The sequence below is a fragment of the Ursus americanus genome, chromosome 9 (assembly GCF_024610735.1).
Source record: "Ursus americanus isolate L20-20 chromosome 9, mUrsAme1.1.p, whole genome shotgun sequence".
NCBI classification, from domain to species: Eukaryota; Metazoa; Chordata; class Mammalia; order Carnivora; family Ursidae; genus Ursus; species Ursus americanus.
Window position 1 is genome coordinate 64,882,925 of NC_142135.1, and position 23,275 is coordinate 64,906,199.

Here is a 23,275-nt window from a genome sequence, read left to right on the forward strand (position 1 = left end):
CTCATTTTTCCATTTCTACATAGACCTGTACGCCAGTGACGTGAGCTTTTGATGACAATGGATTTCATTCTCCTTTACTGGCTTTGATAAGATGCTTCATGTCTTTATGTGAATAAACTTTAACTCCTCAGGTTAAATTACATATCAATGAGTTATTCTCTGTCGCTTCCAATATTGACATTTCCCCCTGCGGTATTCTTTACTATACAATAACCCAAGACCCTTTGGACGCATGTAAGAGTAAGTCTTTATATATCTCTGTTGCTTCACTCCTCTGATAATGTAGGCAAGTATTTTAGCTTATGTTGGCCTCAATTGTTTATCTTTTAAGTGTGTTCCATGTTCTTTGATAGGAACTTCTGGGAGCAAAGAACTTACAGTTCTTGAGTAGTGTTGACTATTGGGCAACATTAAAAGGAATGGCCCATGTGTTCTAGAGAATGTTCCCACTGAGTAAGCTAAGACCCATCAGAGACAATAGCAGGAAGCTTGTCTTGTACTGACAGTTGGTCAGCTTGTTCAACCAATTGGGATAGATGTGTCACTTTCTAGTTTGTTGCTTTTAGCGTACATTAGCAAAGTCATTTTATATTTGCTTGGTGAAAGAAAATAATCCCAACATTATTAAAATACAAATATTATTTCGGTTTTCTTTGCAGAATCATTGGTGAACAAATCCAAAAAAATTGCATAAAATTCTGGGCAGTAACTTCACATGGATACGCAGTATTTTCAGGGTAGAAGATTTCTAGTTCTATGAAAATCAAGGTTGCTTTCCCATGTATTCAAGTGATTTCAGTGGTATTTTTTGAATCAGATGATGCCTACTGGGAAGTAAAGCAAATAAAAGGAATAAGTGTTTGTATTCTGTACACAGTTATTACTTTTAAAAATGTAATTGAAATTCATCAACTCTCTTCTTACTCTCAGTGTCTTGTTGAAAGAAAAGATCATTTTAAAATGACGGCATTGAAACAGAAATGTTTAAGTTTATTTGACCAGAAGAAATGGCAAGTTCCAGAGCTATAGTTTAGGTCCGTTTAAGTCCATCGCTAGAGCTAGAGATTTTCATGCTTGGAGCCCTCGTGAATTTATGGCTCCCTTCTCATCAACAAATGAACAATAACGACCCCAAGAGAGTGTAGACCTACCTGGATAAAGGCAGCACGTTCAGCAATCTAGGAAAGGTGGACGTCTGTTCATCGTGACCTTGGTTACCAGCAGAGGCCAGTGTGGTTCATTATGAGAATTTAATCTAGAAAATCATGTGCATATTTTCTTACATGAGATAGACAGTTTTATGCAGATTGAAACAAATTTGTATACGAATCAGTTACACAACAGACAACCTCTGCATCTAGTTATAGTTCAATTGTGAGTATTTCTCTAGATCAGAAGAGTATGAACTATACGTACAAAGGGAAAATTTACAGGATTAGATATTTACAGTGTACCCCATGCTGTGGGTGTATGTGTTTCCCCTTTTTCATGCCCTTCAGGACAGAGGTCTAGGTATTCTAAGTACATTTCTTTATAAAGAAAGATATCTTGAATTTTTAGTGTTATAAAGAAAAAGATCACAAGCATGAAATGAATGCTGCTTTTTTTATAACTAGTAAGAAGAAGTTTTTTTAACCAGGAAGAAGAAAAAAGATTTTTTTTTTAAAGAAAGATTTTGCATGTCAGCATACATTGATTATAAAGTAAGGTTGAAAGGAAAGTGAGAATGCCAAAGAAATGAGTGCCTTATTCCTGAGTTAGTAACTACGATGAGGCGCAGATAAACGTCAGTGGGGGCCTAAATCTCAATAGGAAGAGTTGCTGTTAGAACGAAAGTTTGAGAAACCCTGAGAGAAAAGTAAGAACTTTTCAGTTTTCTCGAAAAGAAAAACCTGGGCTGGAGGTAGGATTTAGAACGATACATTTCCAAGACAGGAAAAGGAAAGGAAGAGGAGAGGAGTCAGAGAGAAGATAAGACAGAGAGAATGCAAGGAGAGGAAGCTCTCAAAATTGGAATTTTGACAAATGGATACTAATAATCTCACCTGAGTACTACTTCTGACTTCCACGTTGACCTAAATGATGTATATACGTAACTTAAGAAGTATGGCTTCAATATATGTCATCTGTTGCTCTCACCAAAATAATCTTTAATCTCAATGCCATCCCTACAATGTGTGTTCTTCGTTTTAGTCATTTGTGAACCAAGCTGGTTGCAATTTCAGGTCTACCTTACCCCACAGGCGTGCTTTCTGGGCATCACACACGAAAAAAAAACAAACCTGCTTTAAGTAAGAAGAACATAAGTCAAAGTGGATTATAACTTCTGAACTGAATAACTGCATAACTCAGGTGAACTGCAGGCACCTAGTTGTGTTCAATTACATATCCCCAAAATGAGAACAGTCGCGCACATGGCGGTAGTGAGGGATGTTGGAATAAAAGGAGGTGCTAGAAAACCAAAGCTCAGCAAAGTTTGCAATACTTTCTTAAAAGGAGATCATATATTATAAAATTTAGCCCTAGAATTATAAGCCTGCAGTGATTCTCCAACGAAATTCTATCAAAAATTGCTGAGCCCATTGTTTGCAATTAGTGAGCAGGAAGAAACAGAAAGAAATGATCAGTTGGAAAAGATAAAGATCCTTGAATAAGAAATAATGAGTATCAGATGTAGTCGATATTAAATATATTAATGACCGCAAAATTTTAAGGCAATTTAATGGACTCAAACGTTGTTTCATGTGATCGTCGCCAAAATACCAGGGGACTAGGGCAGTGATTATTTTGTCATGATTTTTACAGATGAGAAAAATATCAGGATGCTAAATAACTTTCATGGAGGCAAAGGGTTTTCTGGCTACACCCATGCCTCTCTCTCGGACTTGTCTGGTAGCAGAATCCTTGGAGTCCTTTTTCATTGTCTGAGCTGAGAGGGCAGAGGGATTCTTTGTATCTTGATAAAGCTAGCCATGATATGCACATGTACAAGATCAGATCATTTGAACAAGATGACGATAGAGTTAACTATATTTTTAATTTCCAGATGAGACAGTATGAATGACAATATTAACAACTAGTTTATTATGTGGTAGGCACTGTGCTTTACATATATTAACTTATTTAACCCTCAAGTACTATTATCTTCATTTAACTATTAGGTAACAAGATTCAGAAATATTAGTTAACCAAGTCAAGTCATACAACTAGATTGTGGCAGAACCGGAAATTGATGCTGGGTCCAACTTAAATGCTAACCCATAAATAGTGTCACTTTAAGGGGAAAGTGCTCCAGAGCTATACCAAGGACCTTGGCCACTGTTTTACAAGGATATGGATCACTAATTCTCAGATGCAGTTGAGTTTGAGGGTAAGGATGTGGCTAGAGGTTCACATCAGAATCTTGTGGTGTTTTTTAAATAAAACCCACATTTTTCATTTTAGAATAGGTTTAGATTTACAGAAAAATTACAATGATGATAGAGTTCCTATAATCCCCCCCCACACACACACGTACAGTTCTCCTTATCATTAACATCTTAATGTGGTTGTTTATCACAATTGTGGGTGTTATTTTGAAAAAGTTCACTCAATATTAAAAATAATTGTGTATTTGAAAAATCATACAGGGGCACCTGGGTGGCTCAATCAGATAAGCGTCCGACTCTTGATTCCAGCTCAGGTCATGATCTCAGGGTCGTGAGATCAAGCCCCACATCCAGCTCCTCTCACAGTGGTGAGTCTGCTTGAGGTTCTTTCCCTCTGCCCGTCCTCCTGCTGGCACATGTACACTCTCTCCAATAAATTTTTTTTAATCATACATAATTTAGACAGTAAATTTAATAAAATCCTCTCTTCCAATAGGTATACTCAGGAGGTATAAATTCTTCTTCATTTAGAAACGTCTATCTGGAGAAGGAGGGAAAGGTATCTTTCACAAAGGGGTACAGCAGAGATCAGACAGTGAGATTTTTCTAGGTAAGGAGACATCGGTCAAAAAGTGAAAAAGGCCGATTTGGATGTGTATCAGATTTTCAGCTCAGCCCAAAGCTAAGAGGGTTAGATGATACAATGACTACGGGAAACAGGAATTGAGAGGGGAAACAATGAGAAGGCCAAGAATTGTACTTGGGTCAAGCATCAACTGCCTAAGCATAGGATGAGGAAACGTGTGGCTAAGCAGAAACGGGTTTAAAGCAGTGGTTCTTAACTTTGATTACTCATTGAAATCAACTGGGGAGCCATAAAAACTACTCAGACCTCGTCCCACCCCCAGACGTTCTTATTTCACTGGTTTGGGGTGCAGGCTGATGGCTTTAAAAGCTCCCCCAGGTGATTCTAATGTGCAACCAAGGTTCAAACCCACTAATTTAAAGGTTTAGTTAATCCAGTGGTACTGATTCGATTGGTCTGGAATGGAGCGTTTATTTTTTCTTAAACCATTTCAGGTGATTCTAATGGGCAGCCAGGGCTGGTAACCTCTGGAATATCAGAAAGCTTAAGACAAGACAGTGGTGATATGATTTCAAAATCTGTTGTTCCTCTGCTTCCAACAAAACATTAATAGAAGTCTGGTATGCAAGGTAAACAAGGTGGTTCGTCTCTACATTTCTAGTTGAAACACCACACCCACTTTTGCCACCTTCTGAGAGGCAGGCTGGCTAATTGAATTCATCCAGGATGTCAAAAGACTGAAGGCCACGTTGTCTCTGACATATGATTTAAAAATGACATGATGGTTGTCTTTAAATATTTTTAAAGGGCTGTCACGTGGAAGAGGGATTAGAATTTTTTTTTTTTTTTTTTTGCCCTTGTCTTTTTGAAAGGGTAGAAATTAAAAGGAGGGAAAGTTCAGCTCAGTACCAAAAATAACTTTCTACTAAAATGGACTTTCTGAATGCCATCTTTAGAGGTATCTACTCAGAAATTGTGCAGAATCCTCTCTAGGATCTTGTGCCGCATTCCTGTTTATACACACCTCCCGACTTTGAACTACTTTGACAGTGTCCATGAAGGCCAAATCCATATGCTGTGTTTTCTTTTTTCTTTCTTTCTTTTTTTACCAGTAGCAGTGTCTGGGGCCCTGAACAGAGTAGGACCTTAATAAACATTTATTGAACATATAAATGTTAAATTTACTTTTCTATATACTTTAACAGGAAACCAAAGGTTGTATCTGCAATGCAGAGTGACAGTAGACATTTATACCAACTCAGATTTACTCTTAACTTTATTTAAAATACAGTTGTTGAGCTAAACATTAGTCACTTGCTTTAAGTTATCTGATTATTACAATTTCTTTTTTTTTAATATTTATTTATTTGAGAGAGAGAGAGCATGCGCAGGGGGAGGGGCAGAGAGAACATCTCAAGCAGACTCCCCACTGAGCAGGGAGCCTGGCACGAGGTCAATCCTACCACCCTGAGATCATGCATGACCCCAGCCGAAACCAAGAATCAGATGCTCAACCCAGCATCCGTGATTATTATAATTTCTAATTTGCCTTCTCACCTGTCTTAAAGGCAGTCATGTAAAAATGCACACACATCTGGAGCCTCACTCCATTTCTTTACACCTTCTAGACCGCAGCCCTCAGATCCTCCTCTCCCCCCTTCTCATCCACCTTTGTGAGACCGCCCACGTGTTCGGCCCCAGTGGTGCGCGGTGGGGCCTGGCTGTCCATTTCGCTCCAGCCATCACTGCTGTCCACTGATCACCATGGCTAATCAGATGGTGTGACAGTCTGCACCAATCATTAAGATGACCCAAATTAACAGCCTGGCCATGTCACAGTACATTCATTCCACATATACAGACATGGCCTAAGTGTGAGGCAGAAACTTGGATGTGCTTATTTGTGTTTGCATCGTTACATGCATTATTGATTGCCATGCGCTGCTTCAATGCTTTAAATCTGCAAATGAGAATCATCTGTCGATTATTACAGCCAGAATGGAGATCTGAGGGCAAAAGAGAACGTGCACATGCCTTTTTCTACTGGCACATCTTTCGTTTGCCATTTTCCTTCACAGTTACATGGTAAAGCATCTTAGCTCAACACATTCCCCAGCTTTTTGCTCAGAAGGGATACTTAATCAGAATATTTTTAATCAGAATATTTTTAGATCCAGAAAAGAGAAACAGATCTGTCCTAGCCAGGTGAAGAAGGTAGTTCCGGCTCTGAATTGTAAATTCATCGTGGGAATTCCGTAATCCAATTTCCTCCTGTACACCGGTTAGTAAAGCTCAGTTCTTCATAAAACACAGGCAGCCTTATCTTCGTCACAATCGCAATGGTTGGCGCCTTGTGGTGCCTGGTGTAAATTATCCACAAAATATTTGCATTCTTGATAGCCGTTTCTCTACGATGCATTTAATAAGTAGAGGGTCCTATTACCTGCTAAATGTTAGTATAAATTAACAATCCATTATGCACAATAAGTTTTATAAAACATTTACAGATAGAGATCATGTTTAATTAAAATTAACTTGCATATGAAAGCCAAGTGCACTAATGATCACAATGACCTTTTATTACCTACAGTCCCTTGTTTTGGCTGGATGATTGACAGCTTGCTGTTTGGCTACCATGTTGAATTTCAGCTGACAAGACTTTTCATTTTAACTCAATTTGCCCGCCTATCACAAGCTGGTGGCAGGCCAGACCCAAGTCACCCAGCTCTGCCTCAGCAGCTTGCTCTAGTTCTCATTAGTACGCATTTATTCAGTGGAAATTGGAAGACAAATGCTTGAAGGCATGTGAACTAAGTATAGCAAATTAGGTTTAAAGACTGAATATTTATAAGTATATGGAAAGTTTTTTTTTTTTTTAATTCTAGAGCGAATTGAGAACTGAGTGCTAGCTTTGGTATAAAAGAAATGAAGATAGCAGGGGGAAGGAAGATTCTAAGAATAACAATACTATAAGCTTTTTCTTTCCATTTTGGAAATATGTAAAATCTCTCTGACAACACCTTATCAAATACCAACCTGGCCTCTCTTTCGTGGAGTGCTTGCACAATGAAGTTTAACACCTCGTGTGTGAGAAGGGGGGAAAAATGAGGGTCATGTTCATTTGTTGCTTGGTTATCCCTTGGTATGTTTTAAATTGCCTTGTTTGTTCGGCACTCGCGCAGAAACAGATGTTGCTCACCGCGCAGGATAATTTACTGTGCCTCCTGGTGCAGCATGGAAGTCCTCCCAGGGCCCAGCTGGTCTGTCAGTGGCACTGGCTGGTGTCTGCTCAACTATGACAACTACAAGTAGAGGCTGCAATTTTTTTTATTGTGCAGTTGTCATTCTTCTCAACATATAGCTCTGCCCGCGCTCTTACTGGGGCTGGTGGAAAAGCTGCTGGCTTTTGTGTCTGTATGTTGTAACGCAGAGAGCCACGGAAGCCCCCCTCTCCATTGTTGATAATAATGCAACTCATTACTTTTGTCATCTAATGATTATCGGCATGATCGCTCAGAGCGAGAGCCAACATCGTCTTGCACACATAACCGGTCCTGGAAGGTAAAACAGATTTGTCATTTGCGATCTGACCGCTAAGCCACACTTTGTGCTCCATTATTGTGATTAACTTCTGCATAAGATATGCTTGCCCAATTGTCATCTGCGATCCCGCAGTGGGCACAAGCTGCCATGCTTCCCTCGAGCCCGTCGGCCAATCAGATGGGACCGTGTTGTTCGGACTGGTAAATGCCCGCCCTGTCACAGAGCCACCCTACGATGATTTTGCTTTTGTATCGCTTCTTCCCACACCCCTACTGGACTTGGGGGAACAGCACTGCTGCACATGTCAGCTACCATTTCACACCACAAGCAAAAATGATGCTGTGCCATTGGTGAGCTAGCAGAGCCAGCAGCACTACATGGGAAGCCGACCCTCGCCTTGCACCGCAGAAATGTTGGTCACTGGTGTCCTGCCAGCTGAAATCCGTCGTGTCAGCTGCCTTGTGGCTATCTGCAGTGGAGTCCCTGTTCCGAAACCAAAGTTCTCTTCTGGCCTCATCACCAACAAACCGATTTGACTCTGCCTGATTATAATAATGAAGGCAGTCCAAAGGAATATGCACAGCCTCACTGTACGTCACATTGAATCACACACTGGCCACACGGAGGGGACCGCAGCCTCATTTCTTTAGACAAAGGCACGCTGGGGCAGAAATGTCCTGGGAGAAGGCACCCAAAGCTACTTGATATCCCTGTGCAAGCTGTGCGTAGATTTCAGTTTTAGTGAAATAGCATTTATTTTTCTTTTTTGGCTGATGCAAGCCCTCCCTGACCAGTGCACTGCTATAATCGAATAATTGAGTACTCTGTGTTTCTGAGCTTTGCTGAATACTAAGAAAGTGGGGTGTGTATGTGTGTGTGTGTGTGTGTGTGATTCTAAATTGCAAGCCATAAACACAACCATTTGTTACCATGTGAAAGGGGAAAAACCGCTCAATTTGGAGCTCTTTTTCACATTGCTGATTAGAAAGAATCAAGCTTTATATTCTAGGCCCCATTCACGCTGGTGAAAACATAGTCAGTTTTGATTATGAAGGCAGAGATGCAGACCTAGACAGGAGCTACATGCTGATATGCATGCTATCAGAATGATTTATGCAAATTATGCATATTATTCCCAAAGGAATTCCTCCTCAAACTGCCAGGATAAATTGCCGGAAATTAGCCATAAAATCTGTCATGCTAGGAGCAAAAGGTGAAGGCCACTGGGAAAGCAAGGACATTCAGCTTCTGGAATCTTCCAGGTTATGACGGTGGCTGTTATTTTCCCTGGATGCTGAGGAAAATATGGTTTTCTTCTGAATCCTGTGAAAGTCTTTTTTTCTTTGAAATTTTTCCAACAAATGCTGACCCACATTTTATTTACAGCTAGCATAAAAGAAATTAAGTGTTAAGCCATCGCAGAAAGCACTACTACAATTACTTTACTATTAACTGCCTAAGTGGTTATTAATGCCTAAGCCTGGCTTTAAAGATGTAGCTGTTCTGAAGGGTGGTGAAATAACCCACCAGCAGTGTTCTTCGGCTGGGAGATGGGTTTAATGCCCAATGGCTATGCCTATCACACAGCATTTCTCTCTTGCAAACCTTTCCTTCCTACAAAAATCCCAGCTAATGACTTCAGCCCAAGTACAGCACAGCAGCTTTCTGTCTGTGACTGGGGCCAGGTCACAGCCGTCTCCCCCGCCTCCTCCTTGCTCTGGTGGTCCAAGACCACCACGGCTCCCCCTTGGTGCTCAACGGAACTGATTAGGAGAGGGTTCCCTTTTCAATCAAAGCTATTGGTAATGAGCTTAATGGCAGATGGACAGCACTGTGCAGGAGCAGTCATATTTTAATAAGCTGTTGCTTGCTTGTGTCCTTCAGAAAGCACCGTTCTCGAGGTTTTACGACTATGCTCATTTTCAAGCATCATTCGTTTTGTTCAAGAGGATTTGACTCTGCATTCAGAGACGCAGGACTACTGTTTGCGAAAGGGGGACTTGGTAGCCATCTTTCCTCCAGCCATACATCATGACCCGGAAATCTTTGAAGCTCCAGAGGTAAACAAGCGTCAGGCGGTCGTTGCTACTTCTTAGATAACTGCAAGCTCATTCCTCCTCCTCACACTGTCTTTCTGTAGCTTCCTTCTGCCACCTTGTTCCAGAAGGAATTTGAGACGGATTGATGACCTCTGTCCTGCCTTCCAATGGGAAAATGTTCCTACTTACTGAAGTGTTTCCTAAGGATCTCTCTTCAAAGGTTTTGCGGTCTATAAATAGAAATAGAACGATGAGACTAAATGCTGGCTTCTTCAAATGATATGAGCATTGTACCTTGGCCATCATTACCTTTAGGCCAAAAATAGGTTTTGCTTGGCAGAGAATTACTGAAAACCATGGAGGGCCAGCTATTGACAGGTGGCTTAGAGAATAAAGAATGATGACTGTTTTGCTAAGTGTTTCTAGAGTGGGATTGACGGTCCCCAAATCAAACACCATCATTGCCGTCGTTAAGCCCGTATACTTTTTCACCTCTGACCAAAGGTGTATGCCCCTTTTTGATCAATCAGGATGGCATTATGAACCTGAGATTGTAAAGCTGCTGCTCACGGGTGAAGCTCTGAGGGTAATTGTGTCATCTCCTTGTATTTTTTCTGAAGCTGGAGTTAATGAATATCAAAGACTGGAAATTAATCCACCCAGGCCCATCCCTTAATACTTCAGAGGTTCACCGCCTGCATGCAAATTGAATGCAGTCATGTTCTGCCTGTGTGTCTCATGAAGCACTGTTGTGGCTACAATGGTTTTTGTATATAAAATGCTATTTTTCCAAAGGTAAACCTCTGTGCTCTTTTTGAGCGGTTCATAGCTGGATCACTTTTAAACCACTTCTAAGTTAGATGTTTTGCAGCCAGGCTGGATTAAAATAGTGTTGAATTTTGGAAATTAATAAGAAGAGGACAGACTCCAAACATAATGAGAAAATTTGCATCTATTTCACCAGCAAAGGCAAAATTTTTTAAGTGAGGAGGAAAGTATGCATATGGTTTCTATGTGTTTCACAAGAAGAGGCATTATATGTATGGTGATAGCAAATCAGAAGTAGGGTATTAGTGAAGGAACATTCTGCATACAACTGGCTTTGTCTCCACATTTGTAAATATAAAAAGAAATATTCCACACATAGATATTCAATAAATAGGGCAAATAAGAACTAATATTTGAAAAATATTTTAAATTTTAAGTTTTATTTCTATCTAAATTTTTTTATTTATTTAACTTCTGTTTATTAGTTTCATTATGTGACTATTCCACTAGTCATTAAGTTTACCATTCATATCATGATAGTAAAATCAACATTAAAGTTATCAGCAAATATACAATAAACGTTTACCAAATTACCGCTGTTTTTGCGGTACTGTTCTTTGGTCTCCAAAATTAACTAGCTAACTTTTTGCCAACATTGTTTTCTTGAAATTAGTTGTGGAATGCTGATCATTATTGTCACAGAAGAATATGACATGGTTCAGAACCATTTTTATACGATTTGGCAAGGTCTTTCATAATCATTCATTCTATAAACATTTACTGAGCACCTACCGCTAACAGGCATATAGATTTATTCCTGTCATTTTTACCAACTTAGGATGACAATCAGACACTATAGATGTTCATAGAACAGATGCCCATCTGAAACCACCATCCACTGACAGTAAAAAAGAGAAGCAAATCCTGGGAAATTCTGTCCTTGGCCATTTGTCACTGAGAGCACTGAGCCAGGAGCTCTTCACAGGCTCATATTCCCCACTGCCTATCTTTTGTGCCCTATAGACCTTGAATGGGAAGACCAGGCCTCAGATATAGAAAACAGACAATAGCTGTTAGTCCAGAAATGTGAAGACTAGCTCCAGATATAAGTACAGCTCTTCTTGGAGGACACACAGACTGAAGAGCTTTCGCAGGACATAGTTCTCCCAACCCAACGAGGCGTGATTTCAGGATGTTCAAGCCCAAGAGACTCTAGACTATCACATTCTGAAAAAAAGTCCATGGTCTTCCTGCACACATCTCTCTATTTCTAGAATGTTCCTCCTTACTTGTCCACTCAAGAGGTTCCAGAGAGAGTACTCCACAAGAATCACCCTTGATCACCTCTTCTTTAGCAGTGTCCCTGATTCCCACCTCGTTCCTCAGAGAATTTGCCAGTGCCCACTCCATGGCCTGTTGTACCTTTGTTATAGTGCATATCACCTGTGGGTTTCCAATGACTTGTTTGTTTGTCTGTGCTCCCATATGCCATAAGCTCCAGAAGGGGAAAGACCACCTCACTCACTGCCTTCTCTGCATTCTCAATGCCTAGCACACGAGGGCGTTCACAGGGTGAGTAAATAAGAGGATGCTGGAATGGATGAATGTTCTGAAAGTGAAAATACACTTCAATTAGAATTTTAAATCACCATCGATATTGCATATTCAAATATGTCCTGGGCCTAACTAGAACAAATGGATGAAGTGGCTTGTGTGTGAATGTAACAATACCATCAGGAGTGGTAAAAACTATGGGGAAAGAAAAGCGCAGAGGTATCTGACCATTTGGCTACTTTTGAATTAGCCTTCAGCTCTCACAGGCACGTAGGCCAAGCCTGGCTGAGCAATTAAAAATCAATCAATCAATAAAAACTCAGAAAACAGATTTTGGGGTCAACTTTAGAATTTTTAAATGTTTGGGAAAATAATGTTTAAAAACACAACATGGGCTAAGCAAAAAGCGTTTGGGGACTTACCCGAGTCTGCAAGCTACTAACATGTAACTTCTGGGTGAAGAATTATTCTTTTTTTGAATATTGGTTGCTTAGTTTATTGTAATATTAGCACTTAGGTGGCTCTTGCCTGCATGGGAAATAAATTGGCAACTAATATTGAAGACAATGAGAGAGAGCACAGGAAACACCCCTCCTCAATTTTCCTTTCCCTCTCTTTGTTGGTCTAAATGCCATTCAAAAGAGCTGAGATAATTTAGGAATAGATAGCTTTCTAAATTTTTCTGAAGGCTTCCTCAAATTTACATCTATCATTAGCCAGAATTCAAGCAACTGGCACTCAAATAATCAGTGATGATTTCCTTTCTGCCAAAATGCAGCCTCCCAACCCGGAGTTATGGAGAGGAGCAACTCTATTGGCTGGTTCTTCTGTGGCCAGAGGTGGTAAGGTACAAAGGGAAGCCTGGAAACACTGCTGAGCCATAGGGAAGAAACAGCGAACTTTTAAGGTGGTAACACTTTATCACAGCCATGTAGCCTCCTAAAGTAAGGACACAGGGAACAACAAAGTAGTTACAAAGCCATCAGAGCACTCCCGAAAGCTGGGAAGCTGAAAGACCTTATTTAACCTCATGCAAGTCTGCCCCATCTAACTTGTCAGCCGTGTAGGGATTCTAAAATGATAAAACGAATTTGAAAGCCCTTGAATAAATTTGAAATCACTATAAAAACTGTTGTATCAATATTAGTCTGATTATTGTCACTGTTCTACAAATATGCTAGTCATAACAAATGAGGAAATACTCTAATTTTTGGTCTGTACCTCAAATTGGAATAGAAATCATGCCACCAGTCTACTTCAAGAAACCAAATGTATACTGAGCATCTGTTATCCAAAAAGCACTTTGATGGGCATAATGGGGGAGGGGGGCACAGAAGGTCCTTGTCTTTAAGAGCTTAGAGCTTAGGGAATTGGCCTTATCACACGGCTGTGTTCTCAGAGCTAAGTGCTTCGTGTTGAGAGGGTTTCTGCCATCCCAGTAAATTGGCCTTCGTACCCGCTATGTTGGAACCAGCAGCGTGCTGGTAAAACAGCCCTCTGAAAAGCCCTGATTTTGTCCATTTTTGTGGTTTAAATACTCCCACGTGGCTGATTTCATGTGACTCACATGAAGACCCAAACGCAGAGCTGGGAGATGTGCACACACTCTCGAGCTGGTACAAACGAATTGGAACCTAAGTCATGCAGATAAAAAGGAGCTCTGTCATCTTGCTCCCAGGAGGGCTGATTGTAAACCCAGGGCAAGAGCGTAGCCCCCTAGTTGTCCACTCAAAACACTGACAGTTCTTATTTTAGGAATTCCATATCTTTTCTCTAATCTGGATTCCTACACGCAAAATGATAATGGAGTGAATAGGAAACCTGCTTATATTGTATGTCACCCACCTCAACAAGACTACGTTTTAATGCCTTTTTAACTTCGATGTTTCACATACAGGAAGTGCTCCCAAAAAATCTCTTATACTGAACTAAACGCAATAATTGGAGCACACAAATTAGGGTGTTCAGTGCTCCTAGTCACTTGTACCAAAACTCTGTTCTATCCGAAAATTGTATCATGCATCCAGTCTCGATTTCTAGGGCTAAATATTATACCATTCTCTATTTATGATGGCTGAATATTCATCTACGCTTCATTCTCTACATGTTTATTTACTCATTCAATATCTATGTTTTCTTCAAAAGCCTGACGATTGCTTTTAAAATATACTTTATTGTCATGTATTTATTCATTAATTCAACAAATGTATATGGAGCCTCTACTATGTACATAGCACCATGTTGGGTGCTTGGAAAATACAGAGATAAATAAGACACTGTGACAACTCCGATCTCCTGGGATTTCTTGGCTCTGCCTCCTTCTGTGGGCTCGCTCCGCCTTCAACCTGGCGGCCACAGCAGCTGCAGGCATCAGATTCACACCCAACTAAGTCCAGAGGAGAAGGGGTGATTAGCCATTTGTTTGTTTGTTTTGCTTTGTTCACAAGAACGGAAGTTCTATCAGATGTCCTCGCAGACGCTTCCTCTGTAACGTGACGAGATTGGTTCACACACCTATCCTGAAGCAGAGGCCAGAGCAGTGTGATTACCGTGATGGGTGCCCAGACAAACCTCAGCAGAAGAAAGATGTTCAGAAGTCAACCACAAGAATTATGAGAGGAGGAATGGGGAGTTACAGTGTCCTACCCTTTCTTTCGTGATTTCTCTATTCTCACCCACCTCATATGATGGCATTTAATTGACCGTTTTTAGTTGCAAAGTGCTGAGCCGTTGGGTGACTGCAAAGAGTTTATGTCAATGTGAATGTTGACTCCAAATGAATGTGTGCATCTTGAGCTCCTAACACTTTCTTCTATGTCACTGTGACCCCAGAATCCCACAGCTGAGACTATTACGCCCCTTCTCTTCTTGGCAAAAACCAGACCACCTCCGTAGCCTCTGCCACAGGCCTGTCCTGATACTGGTTTCTGCTCCAGGTCTGCATACACTGACCATGGAAAACAAACTGAAAGTAAATTTTAACTCAAAAATACATTTAGGCCCACGTGCCCTTTGAGCTTGATGGTAGTAACAGCGCAAAAGAAGTTGGCCTTTCCTGTTCTTGCTGCATAATAGAAACAACTGGTAGGAATTTCTAGGATGTTTACAATGAGGAAATGGAATAGAAGGAGGTGGAAAACTAGAGGAGTGACATTGCTGATTGAGCAGAATTTTTTGTTTGGTTTGGTTTGGTTTGGTTTTCTTAAAGGTTTTATTTATTTATGTGACAGAGAGAGTGAGAGAGGGAGCACAAGCAGGGGGAGCAGCAGAGGGAGAGCGAGAAGCAGGCTCCCTGCTGATCACGCGGGGCTCAATCCTAGGGCCCTGGGGGTCATGACCTGAGCCGAAGGCAGCCACTGAATGACTGAGCCACCCAGGCGCCCCTGACTGAGTAGAAATTTGAGGGAATTGGATATGAACACTACCTGCAGGTCACTGGGATGGGGGAGAATCATGCATTTATCCCACCAGCCTCTCAGAGGGCAGCACATTCACTTTCACAAAGAAGAACAGGAGAGCCGTGAAGTAAAGCAATGGTTGGCTGATTTATGAAGTCAGGACACTATGAAGTCATAACCCAAGTCAAGTTCTCCTTTTGTATTTCCTGGCTTAAATAGTGTGGCTATAGTGAGATCTTTCTCCAACAAATCATTTCATGAGTCCGTTAACTTGAACTGACTTGGCTAGGTGAGGAGCTCCTGTGGAGTGTTCTCTCCTCAGGTTGGTCAGTGAGAAGGAGGAAGCAGCAGTCCTAAACTCAGGCAAGCAGACTTGGGCCCCAGTCATGGAAAAAGGTCATCAGGAGGGAGTACCATATTGTACTCTATCTCCAGGAGCAAAGTGCATGTCAACAAGAGTGTCCTAGTGCGTTACTATAGGGAGGGACAGGTTAGCACTGGTTAGATCCTATTCAGATACATTCCAGAACTGTCTGGGGCAGGGGGAATGCTTGTGTTCTCATGCAGATTACTTTGGCCATTATGATGGCACCAACTTGCAAGTTGGAGGGGAATTGACACCACCAAAAGTGTGCTTTCCAACCATGACTATTTATCAAAATAGGTATCTAGGTAAAAGAAGACAAGCCCAGTACTTTTAAAGGAAATTATCTTGATGGCATTCATATTGAGTGAGAAAATTAGATCATTTGTGATGGATTCAGAATCTGTCCGCCTATTGTAGGGCTTTCGCTGTAACATGAAATGCTTTCAATCTGACCTGCTTCCTTGCCTCTGACTTCATGTAGTTCATATCAGAGCTGTGTGCTGAGCAGGTCTAATGCTAATGAGCACCAAGTATAGGAAATACTTGGTCATTTTCATGCATGCCACGTGCATTAATTTAATCAATGGCTTAATTCACCATGGGCTGAAATAAGGTCACTCAGTTTCTTCTCAGAAACTCAAGTGAGAGTAAATTAATTCCAGGCTAAACACCCTAGGTAAACCAGTTCCATAATTTTCTGTAACAATTAATGTAACTTATTTATGAAAACATACCGGAAATACGTGCCACCCTAGAGTTAGCCCAAAGAGGGTGCATTGTAATAGCACCACGCTAGGAGAAATTCAGTACAACATCAAAAAAACAAGCAAGAGGGATTTTGTGGCTTAGTTCCTCTCTGGTGCTTCATGTGAAATTCAAATTTCATTTTATCTCTATTTAACCCAAGTGTAAGCACTGAATCTTAGGTTGAAGTCCTCATCCATTGGGAACTGATGAAGAAGGAGTAGAGAAAGCTTATCAGGCAGCTCCGGTGGCCAATAGAAGTCACTTTCCCACAGTAACAGTGGTGGCCGTGCAGGAACCCTTACCTTGTACCCATAATCAGTCCACTAAGTGGGACCATCTTAGGGAACAAAAATACAGAGACTATATCTACGTAGGAAACTCAGCATAAGAGAGAGATGCAAATTAGGAAAAAGAGCCATATAGGTATATGCATTTCACTCTGATAAGGGAGAAGTCATTTCCTACTAGCATTTGAGTTTGTTTGAAAGATCATCCATAATTTGCACCCAGTCAAGTTTTACTCTCTGGCATTTGCAGGATTAAAAGGAGCCTTTTCAGACAGACCTAGAGAGTTCCTGGACCTGACCTCCAACTATTTCATGTAAATTTTGCACTTTAACACTCCTTGTCTCTTCTCCACAGGAGTTTAGATTTGATCGTTTTGTAGAAGACGGTAAGAAGAAAACCGCCTTTTTCAAAAACGGGAAAAAGCTGAAGTATTACCTACTGCCGTTTGGATTCGGAGCCAGCAAATGTCCAGGCCGATTTTTGGCAATTGTTGAAGTAAAGCAATTATTGGTTGTACTTTTAACTTATTTTGATTTAGAAATAATTGATGATAACCCTATGGAAGCAAACTACAGTCGCCTTTTGTTTGGTATTCAGCATCCAGCTTCAGATGTTTTATTTAAGTACAAAGTAAAATCTTAGAGAAGCGAGAAAGAAAGAGAAGAAATCTGTCTGAACTAACCTAAATGTCCTCGGCTCATCTATTTGTTTTGAATTTCTGCAAATATAATCGCCTTGTTTGTTTAAAAAGTGATAATTTATATTTGACCTGTGATCAATCCAGTTCGTACTTGGTCACAAAACCCATCATAAACTAAAATAGGATGTCGACATGAAAATAGACATCAAAATCAGCATAATGATAAACTCAAAATAGCTTTTTTATGTTTTTCTACATATTGTGATTTTTGCTCATCATGGTTAATGTACCACAATAAATTTGGCACCGTGGGATTTTTTTTTAAGTCACTCAGATTCTTTTCTAATATGTAAAATCACAGTTTAGGGGCGCCTGGGTAGCGCAGTCGTTAAAGCGTCTGCCTTCGGCTCAGGGCGTGATCCCGGCATACCGGGATCGAGTCCCACATCGGGCTCCTCCGCTAGGAGCCTGCTTCTTCCTCTCTCACTCGCCTGCTGTGTTCCCTCTCTCGCTGGCTGTCTCTCTGTCACATAAATAATAAAATAAAATCTTTAAAAATAAAAAAAATAAAATAAAATAAAATAAAATCACAGTTTATGTACTAGTGGAAATTTGTGCTGGAAATGGACACAGTCTAACAAATTCAAAATTCTCAGAGAAGAAGGAAATTAAATTTTCATGAGATAAACTGGATGAAAATGTTCCCTTCAAGTGTAATATCAATAATGTCTATATCGCCTGGGTACGTTTGCCTTAAATGAGTTTTGCAGTAGATTAAATGCTCCAGCTTCACTTCAATATTTAATCATCCATAAGTGTTCTTTATTACTATGTATACTCTTGTATACTATGGCTCAATGCAACAAAATTTCTTGTTATGTAAGACCACTCATTTTAAGTTAGATGCTGAGAAGATTTAGCGTATAAGAACACACAAAACCTATTATATATTCAGCATTTTCCCGAGACGCTAGTATTAGGTTTGTTGTTAAGAGCAAATGTTAAAATCATGACAGGATTTATGGTAGGATTTGGTTTTAGTGCAAACTCTGAGGGTTATACCAGTATTACAGTGAACTCTTTCCTAAATTCTTCCATTTAGATAAACTGAGAAACCAGATCGCGGTATTTGTTCTTGACACATCACCTTTTGGACTTGGAGTTTATGTGTATTCTTTTGAGTTACACCATTATGTAATGCAATATAACTTTTTATGCCACAGTGCAGCATTGTGTCCGTGATTCAAAGCTTTCTAATTTCAGCTTACCTGGTGATTATTTGGCATCTGACCTAAAGGGTGCGACTGTATTTAAATAGGAAAAGCAGGTAATAAAATTCACTTAATTTGTGTTGCGTGGACTGGAACGTCTATGATTTCAGCATCGTGCTATTGTTTTTAAAAAGGAAATTGATTTTTAAAGTAATATTATAAAATACTTACAATAATAATAAACAGGTGGTCTAGCATGTATAGTCTCCTTCTTGAAGTACAGGCTCTAAACATTTCTTCATGAGGCTCTGCCGTCTAAACTGGTTTTGGTTGGTTGGAGATGTCTTTGTTTTGCCCTTGTTCTTGAAAGATGATTTTGCTGTGCGCACAAATCTATTTCCTCCCAGCACTCTGAAGGGACTACGTGTTCTTACGGCTTCCATTGTTGCTATCAAGAGGTTAGCCATTAGTTTAACTCTTCAGAGGGCAGTCTGCCTCTTCTTTCTGATAGGGCCAACGTGTTCTTTTTGTCTTTGATGTTCTTAGTCTCTGTTTATCACACTTGCATGTCACCATGCTTCTTGAGTCTGAGAATGTGTGTCTTTCATCAGGTAGGAAATATTCTTCGCCAGAACCTCGGAGTCGTACCTCTCCCAGACCCTATTAGATCCTCTCACTCTACACCCCATGTTGTTGGACCTTTCCTTCCCATATTTTCTACCTCTATTTTACATTCTAGGTAATTTGTTTAGATCTCACTGTCAGTTTAGTCTCTATACCATGACCTGCTCTTTATCTCATCCATGGAGTTTGTTTCTTTCTTTTTATTTAACTTCATAGGATTGAGTAATCATACTCCTTATGCTTTTTAGTTCATGGTACATGATTATGATTTGTCCAGGCAAGGCCCCTCTGGCTTTATCTACTTATTCTATCTTATCCCTAATCTTCGCCATTATACTCCTCCCCATCATAGGCAAACATCTTAATGTGTTTGATATTTATCTTTTCATAAGTATATATTTTTATAAAACATATTACCTATGTGCATGTTAATTTGCATAAACTTATTTTCTATATATGAGATCCTTCTTAACTTTCTTATTAAGCTCCATGTTTTAAAAGATACATACATATTACTTTATATATATATATATATACATATATACATATATATTTAATCTGTTGTTTCTAACTGCTATGCCACAACAAGCACCCACCATGTTTTAATGATATCTTCACCCCATAATGGAAACTGTATCCATTGGATATTTAATTAGGGGGAGAAGCCTAAGCAAGAACTACAGTCTCCTCCCCTACCTATCCTCCCACTGCCGTGTCCACCATCCTCTACCCTGGGCTGCCACAAGCACTGTCCTCAACCCCTGTAGCGTGCACATGTGTGCATACACACACACACACACACACACGCGCGGTCTATGACTGCCTTCACTCCCCCTGAGATGTTCTAGATTTGTTATGTTCTATCCTCAGGTCCTTACGACCCTCTCCCTTCTGTGGGTTGATTTTGAGCCAGGAAAGCTGCCAACTTGTCAGCTTTCAGCGTTTCTGATCCCACTGAATTTGCTAAGTTCAGTGATTACATTTTCAGTTTGAGAACTCTCTTTTGTTCTTCATATCTGCTTGGTCATTTTTTTTTTTAAGATTTTATTTATTTATTTGAGAGAGAGAGAGGGTGAGAGAGAGAGCACAAGCAGCGAGGCGAGGGAGAAGCAGGCTCCCAGCCGATCCAGGAGCCTGACATGGGGCTTCATCCCAGGACCCTGGGACCATGATCTGAGCCAAAGGCGGATGCTTAACCGACTGAGCCACCCAGGTGCCCCCTGCCTGTCATTTTTGATGCTTTTTTCCTTCATCATATGCTCAATATCCTCTTCCATTTCTTCAAGTATATTAAGAAACTTATTTTATATTATGCATCTGATATTTCTAAATCATTAGTGTTTTGTGGGTCTGATTCTATAGTTTGTTTAACTCTTACTCAGTATGGCTTATTTATTGAGCCCATGTTCCTTGGAATTTTATCTCTGGAAATTTTTTAAGACCTAAGTTTTAAACTCATTCCTCCGGGGAGAAGTTGAGTTTCTTTTGTCTGACTGCTGACGTTATTATCAAATGCACATCACTTTAAGTTTGCAGCTTGAGAGGGGATGGAGGGTGGGAGATACATAGGTAACATGGGTTCTGGCCTTAAATCAGCTATAAAATGGCCCTACAATTAGGATAGATGGGAGAGACTTTTTGTTTTGTTTTGTTCTGTTTTATTTTGTTTTGTTTTGTTTTTTCCTTCACCGTCGCTGAGAGAGGGAAGTCTACTCCCAGTCTTGCTCTGTGGAGCAAGGTTTCTTTCTAGGTCACCTACTAAGGTTGTTCCCTTTGCAAGTTCTTGGCTTTGTGTGGCAGTGTTGGATTTCACACACACACGCCCAACTCGGGCCCTAGGCTTTATCTTCTGCCTGCCACAAAGCATAGCCCATTCTTGCTATACTAGGAGGACGTCTAGTCCACCATATGACCTGAAGTAGAAGCCGCCATGTTCTTACCTTTGTCTCAGTAGTACACTTTTGCGATGTTACAGTAGAGAGACCATAGGAGATTATTCAATCCTAATTTCTGCCTAACTCATAATTAGAAGTGTGGACAGGAATTTTGAATAGAAAATAAGAATAAACAAAAGAGTTGAGAAAATATTATATAAAAGGAATGGACAGTAGAACCAAAACAAGAGAGTCTTAGATCTAGTCATGAAAGCATGTTTATGAATAAAAAATGTCATGGAGAAATAAGTTAAAAGACATGGATTCCAGCTATGATATGACTAGTTTGTTATCATCGACCAGTCGTTTTGCCTCTCGTTGCTTCAATTCCTTATTTACAAAATAAAAATAATAAGGCCTTTTTGACATGAGGGTTCCTGATGAGGATTAAACATAGTAAGATATGTGAATTCATTTTGAAAAGTGTAATGCAATGTGCAAACATAAAGTTGTAAAGGAGATACTTTAACAAGGTTGTGCCTTTTAAAAACTGTTCTTAGGTATTTGTTAAGGGGAATAATTTTTTAGTCGTTACATAGTTCATTATGCATTAATTCAATCAAACATTTATTGAGCATTGCCTCTGTTCTAGATACGTTGCTAGGTGCTGGATTACCCCTCTTCCAGAACGCACAATTTATTAGGAAAACAACACATACACAACTAATTTATTTGAAGTGTCCTTGGAAGTAATAAATTCATCTCTTTAAAACAGTTTTAAAATTCTGATTTACCACTAGATCTAGCCTTCCATCACTGACTCCGAAGTGGTGTTCTATAATGAGAAATTACTATGTGCATAATTACATACAATAAAACATATACATCGGGTATTGTGATTGTATGACAAAAATAGCCAAACCAAACCTTACTGAGGTGAGGCTCTAAAATCTCTTAAAAACTTTATTTTACATATCATAAAAACCCATCTTTTCATTTTTACAGCCTCCCCTAAGTTTCAAATTAAAGGAAATGAATAATAATATTGTTTTATATCAATGACCAATAGTAATGAAGCATTCAGTAGCAAAAACTAAATGCTTTGAAGACATTTAAAAAAAAAAAAAAGCTGTTTACCACTAAATAAGGCATGCTACTAAGCAACCTGCATGGGAACATTCATCCGCCTTCTTTTGGTTTTCCTGGCACTACTTAATTATATCTCCTTCATTTTATCATTAAGTGTGGGGTCACACGTCTAAGGTAATGGGGTCACAACTCAAAATCTACATGATGATTTCTGTTTCTTTTCTCATAAAAAAATAATTTGGGTAGCATTTCCTGTAAATGTCTTCTAATTTAACAGTGGAATCTTAAAACCAATTTCAAAGATCAAAGCACAAAAATTATTTAGGTTTTGATCTTAGCATTAAAGAATGTCAGTAATTATAAAAGAAGAATTATATGCCCTTAGAATGTGCACTGTTTTTAACCTATTAAATTCACAATATTGCAAACTATTATTTACTTGAACTGCATTATTAGGTATTCATATTCACATACTCAATTAAGAAAAAGTTAGCAAGCCAAGATTACATTCCCTGTAGCATTATTTTAAATTATAATGAGCAATCACATAAAACTCGCTACTATTTCTCTAAAGCAATTATTACTTAGTCTTCTTCATAGTGTTAATCTAAATTCGGTGATCAATGATGTTTGGACTTCTGAGCTTAAACCTTTATTTTGTTTATAATACTTTTGTTGAGTAAGATAAATTTGATTTGTGAAAAACTCTATTGCACAATTTTAAATAGGAGATAATTTGGCAACACGTTTAAAAATATTTTTTAGTCAGAGGAGTGCCGTATATTATAAAAAGCTGTTGTTCTGAATTGTTTGTTTAATATTACCTTTTGATTTTAAAATGATATATATGTGGATTTGTGAGGAAGCAAATCTTAAAAAGACATTAGGTAAGAAATGAAAATCCTTTGTAAACCTATTTAATTATCTTTTATTTACAACAATAATTCAATAAATCAACTTTTAAAGCACAGGTGAATGACTGTGTGTATTTCCCTACTAGGAACATGTTCCGGTGACAGGAGATTTGGTTCAAAATAGCAAGTTATTTGGAGGATAATTTTGCTGTCTGAATATCCTCACATCCCTGTCTTCCCCCACACACACCCCAAACACACACACACACACACACACACACACACACACACACGTTCTTATATTCTGATACCCTCCCTAAAAGTA

The 23,275-nt window shown here is 39.5% G+C and overlaps 1 protein-coding gene across 4 annotated transcripts in view; it reads left to right on the forward strand.

The window, feature by feature from the left end:
• The window catches only part of CYP7B1 (cytochrome P450 family 7 subfamily B member 1), a 168,411-nt gene extending 145,347 nt beyond the window's left edge, over positions 1-23,064 (forward strand). For 2 of the 4 annotated variants that reach the window (XM_045789018.2, XM_087864861.1), the window contains 2 exons: positions 9,382-9,557; positions 17,013-23,064. In XM_045789018.2, coding sequence (XP_045644974.2) covers positions 9,382-9,557; positions 17,013-17,300 — 464 coding nt within the window. In that variant the 3' untranslated portion in view covers positions 17,301-23,064. The other 2 variants (XM_045789019.2, XM_087864862.1) reach the window with 2 other exon arrangements.
• Positions 23,065-23,275: the final 211 nt, after the last annotated feature.